General features: G+C 30.6%; 1 protein-coding gene across 3 annotated transcripts in view; it reads left to right on the plus strand.

Annotated features, from left to right (window-relative positions):
• LOC118197184 (serine/threonine-protein phosphatase PGAM5, mitochondrial-like) overlaps window positions 1-18,890 on the plus strand; it is a 74,672-nt gene that overhangs the window by 54,750 nt on the left and 1,032 nt on the right. For all 3 annotated transcript variants that reach the window (XM_085807420.1, XM_085807421.1, XM_085807422.1), the window contains exons 4-5: window positions 9,698-9,909; window positions 11,900-12,027. In XM_085807420.1, coding sequence (XP_085663546.1) covers window positions 9,698-9,909; window positions 11,900-12,027 — 340 coding nt within the window. The remainder of the gene's footprint in view (window positions 1-9,697; window positions 9,910-11,899; window positions 12,028-18,890) is intronic.

Raw genomic sequence — 18,890 nt, forward strand, 5'->3', positions numbered from 1 at the left:
TGCAGATAGCTATAAGTAAAACCTTCAACATATTAGACTTTTCCTTTATTAATCCTTTATTAACTTAAGTATTCCCATTAAAATCTTTTACACTTTGCGCTGTTAATAGCTTCAGGTACTTCATAACTCAATACTCATCACAGTGCTCAGTACAGAGCTGACATCTAAAGCTTAGGTAAAAGAATGATTCTTTAGGCAATACAGTATAAAGTTCAAAATTCGGGAGTTCAATATCTTAAATGATCTACTATCCACACCTCCGGACCACCAACAATTATTATTTTTTACAAAATTCAGGGTTTGAAAATACAATACTCCAGAAAAAGCTGGTGTGTCATAAAAGCAATAATTTTTATCACGACTAATTTAGATACCTTTCAGGCACCTACTGGCTAGAGAATTACACTGGGGCCAGTGACAATGCATTGATTGTTAACCCTGACCACACTTTCAGTATTTGAAGGGCCACACTTTCAGTCTGTAATTGTTTAATAATAATGCATTCTACATGGTTTAATAATAATGCATTCTACATGAAAAATTTGTTATAAGTATACACTTAACAGGGTTCATATGGTCCTTAAGAGGTCTTAAAAGTCCTTAGATTTCTTGGAATTGATTATTGATCCTTAAAAGTCCTTAATTTTGGCCAAAATCAGCAGAAGGTTTTTAATTTTAATCATCTGAAATTTCTGTTTGTTTTTATGACTGCCATTTTGAGTGTGAATTAGCATTTTGGAGGAATATTTTTGGCGATTCACTGACATATATGGTTATCTTTTTAATTGGGTTCATGGGTTATAATTTATTTCTATTTCTAATATAAATTATGGGACATTTCAGTTTCTAAGCAAGAAGTGAAACATAAGCATTTCGAAGTTCATTTTTTCTAATAAAGAGCTCTTAAACAACATTTCACTTTTGGGGATGTGAATTCTTTTATTAAATGGTTATAAATTTGGTGACTTATCAACATTTTGGCGATTTTGAGATCAGTTTCTATAGAAAATTTTTAATGCCGAGATCTGAGAACTTTTCGACAATTTTTTTAAAACATCGTAACATTGATAAATTTCATTAAAATAATGGTAATATATTTAAATTATATTTAAAAAATAACATTAAAGTAAAAACATTTTTATTTTTCGCTATCATATTCATTTTGGCAACTTATCATACTATATTTTGAATCTGAAAAATAAACAAGGTATAATGCTATAAAGCACATTTTACAAAGCAGCTCTTAGCAAAAACAAGATTAGCTATGTAATTAATTAAAAATGTATTCTTAATTTTTTCATAGTAAGAGTTTTTCCCATGTAATTGTCTCAGAATATGCATGAGTTTTCTCTAAATTAATTTTACACTTATTCCCTCCTTTTCTTTTTCCAAAATATTTCTGGCTTTTTGCTGTTACAGAATTAAAAGGGATAATTTTTCTTTAGGATTTTAGACATTGCAGCTTGGAAAGTTTAGTAGGATTTGAAGGCAATATTTATAGACATACGATTCTAGAAAAGTCAAGAAATATTTAATAAAATGAAAAATGTCTCCATGGTCTCAACATGTAATGGATGTATTTTACAGAAAGTTTGCGATTAATTTCTTACTTTTTGGAGAACATCTGGAAGAATAATGAAAACATAATATTTGAATGTTTTACTTCTGATACTAGAAGTCATTTTTCTTATCATGTTTATCTTCCCTACTTTTCATTAGACACAAGCATGGGAAATATCAAAAATGTTTGTAGTCTTATCACATGGGCAGGCATTATAGAAAGGGATTTTTTTTATTAATAAAGAAATTGAAAACTGACAATTTAAAAGATTCATCTAATATGTCTTAATCCATCATACACAGAGCTGGCACTATTCATTTTCCCACCTGATGCAATCTCTGTGGATCCTAAATTCTGCTGCCTAGTGCCTTTCTAAATTCTGCTTCCAATGCCTGCTCTAAATTCTAAAAGTTTTGCCATTTCTAGATTTTTTTGTCTGCCACACCAGCTCTGTAACCGGCCTTTACCATATATATTTCATATTTCTTCTGAATGTTCATATTATTAAAGAAATAAAATTAACCACTTTATCCATACATTCTAAATGCATTTAGTGTTTTTCATAATAACAGAAATCCTTAATTAAATCCAAAAATTCTAAAATGGAAAGGAAACGTGTTGAAGAAAAACTGAATACTTGAAAATTATTCTTCAAAGATATGTGCAGTTATTATTATGTAAATTACCAATTGTTTATAATTTCAGCCTTTACTATAATTTCCCATTTCTGTTTCCTCATATAATAGAGTTATTGAGCCAGATTAAATTTTAATTAAATTTTATAATCCTTGACCACTAGTCCGCATTTTCAGTTTGAATTTGACTGTTCTTGTTTAATTGTGTTACCGTGAGCTGTAATTGATTTTGTTAGCATCAGAACATGACTTTATGTTCTAAGTTCTTTTTAAATAAGAGGCTTATTTAAACCTTTGTCTGATATTGTAGTTACTTTCAGCCATAGCGATATTTTGCTTCACATCTGTAGGGGGTTTTGGACTATTTAACTTTTACCAGATCAAGTAAACCCTCATAGGTACATTGTGGAGAGGTTGACAAGTTAGGAGATAAAGCATGCAGAAACTAGCAAGAGCATTGGTTTGCATCTTAAGACAAATCTCTAATTGTTAGAAAAGATGCTTAAAGAGAAGGAAATTGATATGGACTAGCCAAAATATTTAGGAAGGTTTCAAATTAAAATGACGGTTAAATATTTTGCTGAGTGTTGTTGTTGGCAAGTGACAAAACATTACAACAACACATAAATGTTTGTAGCTTTAAATATGTAATTATCCTAATATCGTTTAAGAGTCAATGTCATAAATTACATGTATTTTAAACTGTGAAATTTTATTAGAATTTGATTTTAATAGTGCTTTTTTAACAAATATTGTTAAAAAATAAAATTTAATAGTGACCATGTAAATAAATTCAGTCAAAAGTCGTTAATCCGGACTCGTCGGGACTTCGGCGATTCCGGATTATCGATTTTTCCGGATTATAGATCATCAGTTTAAATCTCGTAAGATGGCATGCAGAAATTCTAAAATTAAAAATATGAAACCTTAATTTATGAAATAAAGAACAATTATGATCTAAAGGGTATCAAAATTTGCAAAAAGAAAAAGCTTAATATTTATTTGTTTACTTTATTAAACATTTCTTTCAATGTAAGTTGTTTAAGTTTTGCTTCGTTTCATGTGATAATACTTTCTCTTTAATTCTATTAAACAGACATAATTTCTTGTTCAGTTACAAAGTTCCGCCGTTCAAGTCCTATAACTGCTGTGTCAAGAACACCGACTAATTTGTCAATCGAAATTTTTTTGTTTTCAATAACCTCTGTCACTTTTCTTCGCTATCGGAAGCGAATTATAATGACGAGGAACTTGTTTTAAATCATATCAAAGACGGAGCATATCGAGATGAAATACTACATTTGGTAAGGAATTATAAGCCAAATAAAATAAAAACATCTGCGCTGAAGATAAGGATAGTGCTGACAAATCAACTTCCAATTCATTAGGCGCCCGCCGCCGAGCAGCGTGAAATTGATAAACAGATTTCGGATTTCAAAACATACTTTCACTTTAGATCCTTTACATATTAACAAATATATATCGGAAATTCTATTTGATATAATCGAAAGTTTAAGCTTACTTTTATAAAATTGCTCTTACAGTCTGCAAAAAATAATAAGCCGGATGCAATTCGAAAATTAAGGAACAACGCAATCATCAACATTAACTGAAATAGATGATTAGATAATTTTAGCTTATACGTCCATTATACATAAAATGCGCACGCGAAAACGTATTCTGCACTTGCGCACACTCATATGCGCAGTCGTAAAAGGTCTTACGCGCACGCGTGAACGCCTCTGCGCATGTGTCAACGTGGCGCATGCGCATAAAGTTTTTAGTTTTGATGTCCAGATTATAGATCATTCCGAATTATGGGTGTCCGAATTAACGACTTTTGACTGTAGTAATTAAGGTTATCTAACTACCTAATTTAATTATTTATAACTAACTGCTTACCCATAAAAATTATCTCTACATATTAAAGCGAGTTATTGCCTTTCATTAATACTCACTGTGGTCACAAGAAAAACACAAAAATGTAAAAATTCAAGTAAAACTTATTCTTTGTATCTAGTGAGACTTAAAATAATACAAAATAGCTTATCACTTCTGGTACTGTAATGGCTTCTTGAAACCTTTAAGTATATTAACTGGGTTACAACCTCTGGAACTACGACACTAACTGCATTAAACAGAGCCTGACTAACATTCAACTCTTGCCAACCGTGCCTATATCAGGCCTTTCAGATTTGTTCTAATCAGCAGGTCTCTCTTTAAACAAGCAGCAGCAGTGACAACATTGTCTTTCATTATGAATCATGCTGATTATGATCTTACTTCTCATTTTAACCTATGGTATTTGACATAAAATCTACCTGCTATTTACTAAACCTCTAGACTGACCAAATATGTGACAAAATGAGACATAAAAAACTTAACATACAGCTATCTGTTAGTAAAACGGGGCAAAATGAGACATAAAAAACTTAACATACAGCTATCTGTTAATAAAACGCAAATGTCACTTATCTTCTTTCAAATATGTCCAACCATTATAAGTGTAAAATATTTAATGCTACTGGATAAATTGCATAAAGTTTATTTTATTCTCAAACTTATTAATAATTATGTTAATTAATTCATGTTTAGTAATAATGCATACTACTTGGGGACCTATTTTATTTTTAGGATGGTATTACAAAAGTGAAATTCAGGCATAAATAATATTTTTAATTCAATTTATTCAGTTCTCATTTGCTCATAGGTCCTTAATTTTTTTCATTAATAGTCCTTAAAAGTACTTCAGTCCTTAAAAGTAATCAAAAATACCCTAATCTTCACTATGTGTATTCAGAAGTAAGCACAATCATTTTTATAACTGTATTATTATCTTTATATACTTCATTTCATTAAAAAATGACTGTTTTTATGTTATATTTCATATTTTTGTTTAATAAATGTTAATATGAGTCGTGTTATTGTAAATTTGTTTTCTTTTACTAAGGAGATAAAGTTTACTCCTTTTTACTTCTGTGTTACTGAGTGTAACTTCCTGTTCAGAATCTTGCAGCAGTTTTTAAAAATGTTTTTAATGTTATGGTCTAAATAATAAAATATTGTAGTTTTAACATAAGCAAGTTTTATGGTGTATTCTTTTCAGTTGTGTCTGGAACTGTGATGAGTTTTATTAAGTTAAATCTTGAATATTTAGTATATTATAGTACAAAGTACGAAATCCGGATCTCAAAACTACTAAAAACGTTTCTCGCATAAGCTTTATGCATGTGCATTTAATTCTCCCCTCCACGCGTAATAAAACATCTGGAAAGTCCTGATTCTTAATTTCATTTCAACGCTAAATAAAATACCTTGTTATTGAAGAAACAATCGTTTTAGCATAAATTTGTACACTCAGTAATTTGGCTTCGCTGCTGCATATGTGCTTTGGCACACATCTCAAATCGAAACGTTCCACATAGATACATCATTTATCTCACGGCAACCTGGTAAATCATTATTTATTATACTTTCATCACCGCATGTTTATGAAAACATGACAACTTGAGTAATAACTCGTGTAGCGATGCCTAAATAATTTTTTTATGTTAGTAATTGAAAAACAAAGTAATATGGCAACATAATAACAAAGTATTATGTTGGCATTACGCTTGGCAATGATTAGAGTTTTGAGTTAAATGTTCTAAAAAATGTTGACGAGGAAAAATTTAACAAACATTTTTTTCCATATGCTAAAAATAGATTTTGTTCATGACACTCATAGACCCAAAGATTACATTTAGGGCTATTTGAATTAAGAATAGCTGATTTTTTATTCACATATACCCAGAACCAAGGTCCCGACGAGTCCGGATTTTGGACTTTGTATTGTATTTTAGATTCTACATGTATATTCTGAAAAGAATATCCTTAATTTCATAAGTGGAATACACCACATTTATTGCAGAAACAATTGAAAAAGCCTTGCAAGATTTGAATTGAATTATTCCACTGAAAATTGTATTATACTGGTTTTTCTTTTGAAATCTAAATTTTAAGTATAAAGCTTCATTGACGTGGTGGTTTTAAAATTATAATTGGTCTAAGCTAAGCTTCATTGCGAGGCAGTCAGACCTTGCAACATAAAAAAAAACTGGTTTGAGGATTTTACCTGAATATTATTATCTTTCCGCTTTATGCTGCTTGGTATAAAAGCCGACCAATCACAACAAAGCAAACATCAGTTGACTGTCTTTATACATTTATACATGCATAACTTTCCCTTCCCTGACTGGCTATTACAAAACTGTCATCTGAACAAAGCTTTATATTAAACATTTGGCGATAGAGAAATGTCAATACTTTCTTTGACTGTTAATTGTGAAAATTAGGTAGATGCTTTGAATTCTTTTTCATGTCGATTTTTACCATGGACTTGATAATTTATAAAAATGGGAAAGCACAAATCTTACTTTGCCAATTTTCTGAATTTTGACACATCTTGCCATATGATCCTTTGTATCCTGGACAGAGTGCAATGAAATGTTCGTTTGAACTGCTAGTAATACATTATTAATTAATATTTACACTTTTTCTGAATAGATTTTTTTTTAATGTTCATCCGGGGTCTCATTTAACAAATATACTGCTCCTGTTTCCAGTAGCAAGGAAGTTTTGCTTTTAATTTTGCTATACTGTCTACAGGAAATGTACTATTTTTAAATGCCATTTTAAAAAATCCAATTTTCATTTATTTGTCCATTTTATTCCACTAATAAAATCATCCTTTCCGTGTCCATCATGACAGTAAATACAAATAACTCCATTTTCTTTGTCGTATAAAAATATTTCTTGTAATGGAAGTTGTAATTTATTTTAGTCTTCAGTGTCTGTTTCAGCTATATTATTAAGCCGTGATTTTAAATTCCCTTGCTTTGTTCCTTCTTTTTGGAAAGTTCTCCATGGTTAATATATAATTTATATGAGCATACATTACAATGCATAACCATATATATTGTTAGCTATACTTTGAACAATGTACCACATGCTAGTCACTGTTTAACAATACACATTTTATTTCTCACGTTAGCAGACATCACAAGTACACAGCAATATTTCCTACAGCTGTATGGGGCAACACAAACTTGCATATTAAATGCCAATATATACATAATGAACATATTTGAAAAGTAATGCAATTATTATTATTACTTTGTGATGTGTTTATGTGTGCGTGTTAATTTTCTGCTCTAAATTTTTTTAAGACATCCTTGAGCATATGTGCATAGCTTAGAGGGAACTTTGGACAGAATTTTTTCTATCCAAAAGTAATTAATCCACAGCACTTTTAGAAATTTAGCCAGATGTATAAAACCCATTTTTAACATGAATGCTTTTCCACTGCGTCTCCAAATGCTTTCAGATTGATAAGAAGGTGCATTTCATGATTCTTCTTCTATATTTTGTTATGGTGTAAAAAAAAATTGAGAGAGAGAGGGTAAGCTCAACATCTCTTTGGGTCTATCTATTCATGTAGCACCAGTGCACAATAAATGAAAACTCTGCTGAAGCCATAAAAGCAAAAACTGTATGCCAGAAATAAATATAATTTTGAGATATTTATTTATATACAGCCTACTAGCAGCCAATTAGTAAAATCCCTGACAATTAGTAGTTCGACCTGGGTTCATCTCCGGGCAAACAGGCTGGTTGCATGGGCGTTTTCTTGATTTTCCCTGTGTATAATGTTGATATGAGCCAGTTTTCTTTAGAAAGTCCTCCACAAAGGCATTCTTTCCTTTAGGTAGATAGCCTTAGTATAAAGTCCTCCACAAAGGCATTCTTTTCTTTAGGCAGATAGCCCTAGTATGTTTCTCTATAATCAACTAAACCAACCATAATTCAATAATCATAAACCTAAACTTTTTTGTAACAGTTTTATTGCTTTCAGGCATTTTCTGTTTGGCAATATTTTTCCATGCCATGCAATTACTGCTCAAAAATTTTCTTTCACAATGGCAGCTATAAGACAGAAATTTTTGATGTACCAAAAAAATGTTTGATGAAAAGGTGAAATGATGCTTAGTGAAAGAAAATACAGTGCAATGTCTGAAATCCAGACATGCAGTATCTGGAATAATCTAATAGCCAGACATTTGGACTACCAGCCTGGGGAGGAGGGAATAAATAAAATAATTTTAAAAAAATGACCCCATTACAAAATGTAGGAATGGAGAATATAATAACGTAAGTTAGCTGGTGTGACGGAAATGTGATTTTCCTCCAGACAAGAAATTCCTGCATGTCACTTTCAAACATCTGCTGATTAGCAATGTAATAATTGATGTTGTTGTGATTTTGGCCAGGATCACACTTTCAGCCCTTGATTGGTTGTGTCTGGGGTGAACAGAGCTGGCACTACATATTTTGCAGCTCAATACAACTTCCTTAGGGTCTAAATTCTAAAAATTCTGCCATTCGTAATCTTTGCTGCATGGTTCTCCTCTAAATTCTAAAATTTTTCCTCTCTTTCTCATAAATTCTGATACCTAATGTAGCCACACTGGTTGTACCTGTTCCGCAGCTAGCCCTGTGAGGTTTAACATTTTTCTATTTGACCTAAACAGTAAATGAAGCCCTAGAGTTGTCATATTTGTGTGTAACTGTATTATATTTAAACTGATTATTTAAAATCCGGATAGCCGAAGCTGCATCAATTCCAGATCTCTGAGTTTGTATTATACTAAATTGTTTCATATTTCCTTTTATTAATCTGTTAATTACATTGCTTTAACAGTATTTACTCAAATAGCTTTCTAATGCTCCCAAACTGTGTAAATTTGTTTAATAAGTGTGTCCTCTGCTTGAACATAAAATTCAAGAAATGGAATTCCATTTTGCATTGGGTTTTGAAAATTAATGCATTTTTTTAGCATTTGCAAACTCTGTTATTTGAATAAAATACTTTCGCACTTAATTTATTTGAGGAAAATATAAAATACTTTCATGCTGTTTGCCTTTTCAGTTCTGGGTTCCCTGTGTATGATTTTTTTTACTTTTAGCATTTTAAAACAAAAGTGCAGTGGTATGTATCAAGTAGTTGTATATGATAGAATTGCCTAGGATTCCAGCAGAGACTAATATTAGCAATCTCAAAAGTGCTAATTGCACTTCACTGAGAAGAATGTGAAATATTTTAATGTGTTTTTATCTTAAAAGCAATTTTTTTTTTGGGGGGTGTGTGTGTGTGTTAAACTTTTTTTTTTTTTTTTTTCCCTTTGTACAAAATGCTGGTAATTTTTCAATTGAAGCAAAATTTGCGAGTTCTCCTTACCTTTTACGTGCTTTGCTATGACTATGCTACATGTAAAATTATACTGATTATTAAAGCATGCTGTTTATAATCATTTTACGACATTTTTGGTAGGGATGAATTAAAAAAATATCTAATTCTCTTCAGCCTGCTTCTTGTTAGATCACCTTTAATTAATATAGTACTTAACTCACGTTTTTTAAAATTGAAATTTTTGTTACTGTTTTTTTGAATATGTGTTTATAGGTGAAGAACAAGCAATGGCTACTGGATATTACTTGAAATCAATGAATTTTCCATATAAAAAAATTATACATTCATCATTGACTCGTGCAGTAACAACAGCTAAATTCCTTGAGCATTACCTGAGGATTCCTATGGAGTGTTGCCCATTTCTAAATGAGTGTATTCCAATTAGCCCAGATCCTTTACCTGCTCATTTTGATCCTAATCATCGGGTAATAGTTCTTTTTCAAATATTTGTGTTTTGTATATCATATAAGGTATACTGTGTCTGCAAAAGTTCTTACCCGCCCTTTATTTTTGCTACCTCTGGCCATAGACATATGTTTCCAATTTGTGTTAAATGATGTAGATTCATGCTCTCATATTTTTAAATTAAGAACAATAATAATTTTGTATAAAATACAAAATCTTTTTGCATATTCCATTCTTTGTACTTATATTTGAAAAATTTTACATCCATTATAAAAATTAAAACATGAAATGTTTTGACTCCATGTGAAAACATTTTGCATGTGTCTTTTCTAATACTGGACTATATGACAATGCATAAGACGAGATTGGAACAAACATTCTCCACAATGATAATATACATGGACTCTTCCATCATGATGTTGCATGCAGAAGTAGAATTTGTGTGAAAATGACTCTGATGTCATTCATGTGTTCCAAATGCATCATTCAGTATGTCATTGAAACTGTAGGTATCTGTGCTGTACCATTAAAGGTAGGCAAAGAAATGACCACCATGCAACCAGTCTAAAATCCTCAAGATATCTCATTATATGGTTAGACACTTCTTGCTGTGCCATTTACCATATTTTATGTGGTAAAATGTGTCAGATGGCTAATAGGTACTGACCATTTATACAAAATGTTTCTTTTCTTCGATATTTTGTATATCAAGGTCATTTTGAGAATGCATATCTCTCCTTCCTTCTTGAATGAAGCCCAGCATGGTCGAGTGATAAAGTAACTGAGCATCAGTAGTTTAGTCCAGGCTTTGAATCTCAGTAAACATGTTGGCTGCATGGCTATTCATGGGTGATCAGCTACTATCTTCATGTTGTGGTTTATTTAATGGCCAGCAAGTTTTGGTGGTTTATGTACAGTGTAAGTTTAGCCGTACTCTCTGATTATCTATGCTCCTACTGAAAATTTGCAATAAAGTATTCATGAAGCACACAGTATGTCTTCAAAATAGTTATGGGATAACCTACATATCAGCAAAAATTATCTGTATAGCGACCCAGGTATATGCATCGTTATGTCTGTTATGGCCTGTGCTCAATGCCAATGTTATACAGATGCGAAGTTTGTGCAAGTCTCTGGTGCTTTTCCTACATGAAAACAGATATCTGTATACAAAAAGAGAACAATATTGTTTATTTTTTTAATTTTATTGATTTTCTTTTATAGAATTCTTAGTGCACTGCCATTTTCGAAATGGCTCTTGCCTTTGATGAAAACTTAGTCACCAACAAATTCGTCATCTTTGTTTGGAGATGGAGATAAACAAAAAGTACCAGTGTAGCTTTCAACTTCTGATAAATCATCTACATGAAAAAGGAAATAGCATTATTAGTATCATTTGGCACAATGGTCTTAGTGTTATGACCAGTTATTACTTTGCTATGACGAATTTTAATCATTGGTTTAAATTTATCCATTAATATCAAAAGTAAATGACACACTTTTTATGTAAGTTGGTAGAATTCAGGTTGCTCAGTATATAGTTTTCCATATTTGCCATTTCTAATGAAAATTTGACTATGAACCATTTGAAAGCTTGAAATAAAATTAGATTCAGTTGTTTTGAATGGGAACATATATATATTTTAATGTTAACTAACTTGTAAATCTATACTAAATAAAACAGAACTTTCATCAACTTCTATTAATCTGATTAACAGTTGCTTTTTGCTGTATGTATGTATGACTGTTTAAAATTATGTATCATGATTGATATTTAAACAATTTGAATTCCTGTTATAGATCCTTCCAAATTTGAGAGTATCTTTTTGTTATATTTGGCGGCAGATAATTATTTTATTCTAACATCAATTCCTAGATTTTTTTATTATTATTTAAATATTTGTGGTACATAATTTGTGTGCGTTTCCTGTGACATAATCTTTTTATATAGCATGCATTGTGTCAAAATTTCTATCTTTAAAAATATTCTCACAACTGGTAAATTTTCAGAGAGAAGAAAATATTCGTCTGAAATTGGCATATGAGAATTACTTCCAGTGTCCAAGTGAAAGTGATGACTGTGATAAATATAACATAATTGTATGTCATTCGAATGTTATACGTTACTTTATTTGCAGGTAAGCCAGAATTGTAAATAACTGTTTAAGAAATGTGGAGTTGTTTCTATCTCATTATTAATATGTTTTAAATGATTATTATAAATAAGACGTCTGCAACTGAAATTAAAGATTCTGTGTATTGTGGATTTGAAAAGTAGATGTGATTTTTATTGTTATCATTGCTTGAAAGAGTTCATTATGATGCTTTGTTGAGAAACTCCATTTTTTTTTTTTTTTTTTTTTCCCTTTTGCTGCTCATTATTGTGGATATGGTTAGAATAACATAATTTTTTATAATTTTTCATAGAAGGTATACTGTAATGTACAGTATGTTTTGCATGACTTGATAAAGTAGTAAATTATCTTAGTATACAGTAATATCTTATAGTACAAAAAGGAACTTAAAAACAAAATTTGTTAAACTCGTCCTGCGCTATAGGTGCAGGATTGAAGTAAAATAAAACTTAAAGCATCTAAAGTTAATGTTAAATTGGAATTAAAGCAAGGCAATTTCTCAACAGTATTAATAATTGCAACCGTGTTTAAGAAGTATAACACAATATCTAAGCAAATCAAAATTAAAATAAGAATTCATATTAGAACAAAATTGAAAAATAAAAATATGAAAGGGAAATTATGCAAAAATATAAAAATTAATCTCCTTTTACTGAAACTCCCAATTCAGAACTCATCAGGGGAAAATAAATTAAAGCTTCATAAAAGTTTATTGATATGTTTAAAAACATGTTTCGTTCTTCTGGCTCAGTTGAGATCGATCAAAAATCGAATCTCAAAAATACCAGAATTTTTCCTACACACTTTTGAAACACTTGGGAAAAAAAATTAGAGATAACATTGAGCCAAATTGACTACTTAAAAAAAAGTAAAACTTTACATTGTGTAAATTGACCATTCAAAAAAGCAAATTGGTCTAAAACCATTATATGCAAATCTGAAAATCAAAAGCAATTACAAATAAAGAACAAAACGAATATGCATTTAATCAAATGTTCATTTAAACAACACAAAAAAATTGGGTGGTTCCTGATTATGCTAGACTTTTAATACCAAAAAAACGAAAAACTTTTCATAGAGATTTCTGTAAATAATAAAATCTGAGCCTTAAACAGCTAAAAACTGAAAACCCATTTAGAACAAAAATTGAAAAAAATGCAAACTTATTGAGAGCCTTAAACAGCTAAAAACTGAAAACCCATTTAGAACAAAAATTGAAAAGAATGCAAACTTATTGAATTCTTAAGGTGACTTTCTTAATGTAAACTAACTGAATTCTTAGACAACCAAACTGTGTTCCTTGCAAAAGAAAGTAGAATTTAAAGGTGCTCTGCAGAAGCAAAAATTTTGTAGTTGTTGGAAAAAGTATGTGATAAGGTTCAAAGTGTCCAATAGCAGAACTTAAACATGTTCATAAACTATTTTAACATAGGTTCAAAATGTCCTATATTGTTAAACTTTGTGCTCAGTGGTTGCCAAATGTTAGGTGCGGCCTGTAAAAATTATTGCCGACAAGGAGGGTGTTTGTCAACTCCAAAATAGCGGTATACGAAACTTCTCAAAGATGCTGTCTGTAAAATCTTGAAAGGTGAAGACAGAACTGGTTCAAAGCGGAGGAAAAGGAAAAATATAGGTTGTAAAAGATAAAAATCCTCATGCAATCGGGGTACAATACTTTAAAACTAGCAACCTCATTTTTTTAGTAAAAGCAAGATTTGCCAGTTATTAAATTTACAAAATAGAAAGATAGTATAAATAATAATTAAAAGAGAAAAGAAACAAGATCTTTGTACGTATTTAGATTAAATTTCTTATCGTATTCATCCAACTATTACCTCCGATAACTTGTTAAGTAATAATTATCATATCACTTTAGATGAGAAGTTTTTAGAAAAAGTAGTTGATGCCAGCTTTCTTTAAAGATACAGAAATTTTGAATAGTTTATTCTCTAAGAAAATTTTGACTAAGTTTGTGATTTCTTCTAAGTATTTGACATTGTTGCAAATATTTTTTATTCTAAGGAGTGACTGTGTATGGATTAAGGAAATCAAAATCTCTTCTTTTGCCATGAATTTTAATATCTTTAAAATTCATAATTTGAAATCTAGGTAATTAATATCTCCTTGTTGAGAGTTAAGTTTCAAGGCCAGTTTACACCTGTCCGAGCAGCTTGTAGCGAACTGCACATTACGACTACTTTGACCAAGTAGAAACATACGGAAGATGAGTCAGCACTTCCTTTTCTACTTTGAACCTGTTGGAAAATCTATCTGGGCATTTACTCAGAGTAGCGTTCGCTGAGACATCGTGACAGCAAGTTCTATAATGTTGAAAATTCCGAGATAAAGCGTTAGCCAAACCTTGGCATTTTTTAATCCTTACGCTTAATAAGGTGCATAACTATGTGAGCTTATATTCATTTTTCTACAAGCATTCGTACATGAGGATGCAATAACTATATGATATTATAAACTATAAAAGTAAAAATGGAATTATGAAAAAATTATATAGATTTGTTTTATTGGGGATATTTAAATTTGTTGTTTTGCATAAAAACATTCTGGGGTACAATTTGTTACAATTCTGCTTGTTTGTGAAACACTGAGTACAAATACTTAAGGTTTATACAAATTATGCTAGATGAATTTTAATTTTCTTAAACTATCCATTTCAACATTTTAAAAGTAAAGTATAATCACTATATTTAATCTTATTAATATTTGTTGATAGAACTTTATATACCATTAGCGTGTTGTCCAGAAACGTGATTCCAGTAGGATCCAAAAGTAGCAATTTCCAATAAATACCTTCCTTTTGGAACTATGTCGTAATGTATTCAGTACAAAGTTAGAAATCCGGACTCATCGGAACTTCGGCGATTTCAGATTTTTCCGGATATTAGATCATCAGTTTAAATCTAGTAAAATGGCATGTAGAGATTATAAAATAGGAAATAATGAAGTATTTATAATCTAAAGGGTATCACAATTTATATAAAAAAAAAAAGCTCCATATTTATTTGTTTACCTTATTAAACATTTCTTTCAATTTAAGTTATTTAAGTTGCTTCATTTTTTGTGCTAATACTTTCTTTTTAATTCTGTAGACAGACATAATCTCTGTTGAGTTACATTGTTAGAAGTCCTGTAACTGCTGGTTTTGAGAATTCCAACTAACTTGTCAATCAAAATTTTCTCTTTTTCAGTAACGTCTCTGCAACTTTCTTCACAATCGGTAGCAGTATTTTCTGGATCTAGAACCATACTACAGATTTCACCTTTCATTAATTGATTAATGATTGAGAAGCATTGTCGTCACAATGAAAAACTTCTTTTATATCATCTTCATTTATTACCACTTTTCCACATTTCGTTACAAAATCCGTTAATTGGAAAATTTCACCCCCCTTTATATATATATATCTGAAAACCTTTAAAATTAGCGGCTATAATCATCAAATTTAGCTATACTTCACTGTACATATTTGGCTATGCATGATGAGCTTGGCGACTTAACGACAAGTTGTTCCGTTAAATTTGATCTTGCTTCTATCAAGCACTGAGACAATTAAGCCTGAAGTGTATTAGTTTAGTTATTTATTATACTTATGTCTATTTTTTGCATATACTTAAATCTCATCAGAGTTTTGAATAAATAAATTCCCACATATACCTAAGCCTTATTGAGGCCTGGCATTCCTAAATTCTGCGACCATACGAGCCCTGGCGCTGGGTCTGGGTTTATGTGAATAACAAATCAGTTATTCTTAATTCAGTTAGCCCTAAATGTAATCTTTGGGTCTATGAGTATCATCAACAAAATCTATTTTTGTCATATGGAAAGAAATTTTTGTTAAATTTTTCGTCAACATTTTTAGCACATTTAACTTAAATCTGTAATCATCGCCAAGCGTAATATCAACTTAAAAGCTTACCATGCTTTTTGTTATTCAATTACTATCATAAAAAAATTGTTTAGGCATTGCTGCATGGGTCATTACTCGAGTTGTCGTCTTTTGATAAACATGCGGTAATGAAAGGAAACTATAATAAATAATGATTCGCCAGGTTGGCATCAAATCAATGATATATCTGTGTGGAATGCTTCAGTTTGAGATGTGTGCCAAGCAGGTATGCAGCAACGGAGCCAAATTAATGATTGTACACATTTTTGCTAAAATGATTGTTTCTTTAATAACAATGTATTTTATTTAGTGTCGAAGTGAAATTAAGAATCATGACTCTTCAGATGTTTTATTATGTGCAGAGGGGGGGAATCAAATGTGCATGCATAAAACCTATGAGAAAACGTTGTTGGTGGTTTTGAAGTCCGGATTTTAGACCATTCCGTATAATGGAAGTCCGGATTTCGGACTTTGTATTGTATATTTTTTTACCTGTGATAATATATGTAATGCTCCCAAGTTTTTGCTACTTCTTATTTATCTAAGATTTTCTGAATAATTAGGTAGATATTATTCATACAGTTTATTTCTGTCATGTTAATGGTAGCTTAGAATAAATATTCCATGTGTGAATTTTGCATTCTGCTCTAGAAGTAAGACAGTTCCAGTCAGAACTCTGCATAATTAATTACATGCAGAGAGAGCTACTGATTCTGTGGATTCTGGATGAATAAATATATTCTTTTTATTAATAAATAATAAAACACATTATTAATTTTTAATCGGTCATAAACGGGATACTTGAAATGGATAGTATAGAAATGTTTATTTTCAAAAGATTTGTTGCTATGTAGTTTGTATTTACAAAAGTGTTATAATGTCTTTTAGTAGTATGAGGCTTACATATTTAAATTGAAAGTGGTATCGCAATTGCTTAAGGATATTTTGTGTTTGAAGGTGTGGAGTAAATTGATAATACTTTTGGTGAAAAAATGCTGTTGAAAAATCCAAATTGACTATAAACTGAATTGTCTTTATCTCTTGAATTGTTCTGTAAATAAGAATTGAGCCCATAGGGGTAAAGTGTGTTATTTTGTGATATGTAAATGGATGCCTTAAAAAGTCTTATTTTGGTATTGCGAATAATATCCAAGATAGAAATACTAATTTGTTCGAAATTGTGCAATTGAAAATGTTCAAGAATTATCTGTATTATTCTTGGTATCTTTCTTGTGAGTCTTGTGAGGCAGACTTTTAAATTTTTGTCTGAAGTCAATCGTTTGAGTTTTGTTAATCCGGAGTCACTTTTCAACATGAATTTTTAAATTCAATTATTTCAGTTGATTAAGAAACAGTAACATGCCGACCAAAGACCAATTCAGAAGTTATTTGTATTTTTGCAGCTGAGGATGATGGTTCGGTAAAACCATCGAAACTAGTCCTGTGAAAATTTGAAAATATAATGCTGATTTTTTTTGTTTGACTTCTGAATTAGTATTTCAGTTGACTCTGTTCAATTATAAAAACAAAGAGGAAGCTTACCTTCTTTACAGTTAGTCTTTTTGGAAGGAACACTAAAAACCTAAGAATTGATTAATATAAAAGAAAAAAACCTTGCAAATTTCCCAATCGGAAAACGGGAAAAAAAAAATGTCGAAAGGAAACAGGAATAAAACCGCTGAAAGCTGCTAATGGTAGTACAAAAAGAAACTTAAAAATAGGCTGAAAAGGAAAAACAAAATCTTTTATGCTATAGCTACAGGACTGAAGTAAAATAAATTTACAGCATCTAAAGTTAATATTAAACTGTAATCAAAGCAAGGCAGTTCTTCAAAAATATTAATAATTACAACTGTGTATAAGAAGTATAACACAATATTTAAACAAATCAAAATTTAAATAAGAATTCATAGTAAAACAAACTTGAAGAATAAAAATGCAAAAGGGAAAATATGCAAAATAAAACATGTTAACCTTTATGAAGCTTTAATTCATTGACGAGTTCTGAATTGGAGTTTCAGTAAAAGGTGATTAATTTTTATAATTTTGCGCAGTTAAACAGCATTGCAGCAATGTACATTCTCTTCATCCACATCATCATGCTATCTCTCTTTTGTAGAGATTTAGCTTCTGTTCTAAGCATTTTTTAAAAATTAAAATTTGTGTGTTCAGTTTATGGACATTGGCTCTCATCTTGAAAATGAGAACATGTGGCAACCTTTGTAGGTAATCATTGAATGCACCAACCAACCTACCATCTTTAACCCTTTCAGGATGGCTATGTCACATATGCATCAACCACAAATGCTATCTTACAATAGGGTGTGTCATGTATGCATTGCTGTTTAAGTTGACTCTGAAGACAGATCTACCCTATATGAATTTTTAAATAAAACATTTAATTAATATTTTTTGTTGCTACTATATGCACCCTGTCTGGTATAGTGGAATTTTTCATGACTGGAGAACGTTGACCTTCATTCCATGAACTATTTTTTATTTTATGTATTTTGTTTTGAAATGAAAGTTGGAATCATGGGGATGAGTGTGGTAAATAAACAGAGCTGCTAATGACTGCATTAGCTAATGGCCATGGACATTCTCCATGCTTATGAAAACTTGTTTTTGGTAGATGTTTTATATGGTTTTAGAGGTTTGTTCATTCCTTTCAGAGTCTGGCTAGCATTGAGATGAATATTTGGGTATCCCTTAGGCAAATATTTCTTATTCTTCTAATGACGAAAAACAGGAATTACCGAAGCATATACACATATGATGAATCAATCATTTTCTGACACTTAAGAACAGTAATGATATTTGTGAAGAATTGGACTGTGATAGTTATTCTAATGCAGACATTTATCAGATACAGAAATCGCAGCATGCGTGCCTCCTGCATTTCAGCACAGTGGTCTCAGTGGGTACATTTTGGATAGGCTACTTCAAAATTTGAAACCTTTA

Source organism: Stegodyphus dumicola, chromosome X1, assembly GCF_044657685.1.
Source record: "Stegodyphus dumicola isolate Sdum_Otavi_A_Nest chromosome X1, ASM4465768v1".
Classification (NCBI taxonomy): domain Eukaryota; kingdom Metazoa; phylum Arthropoda; class Arachnida; order Araneae; family Eresidae; genus Stegodyphus; species Stegodyphus dumicola.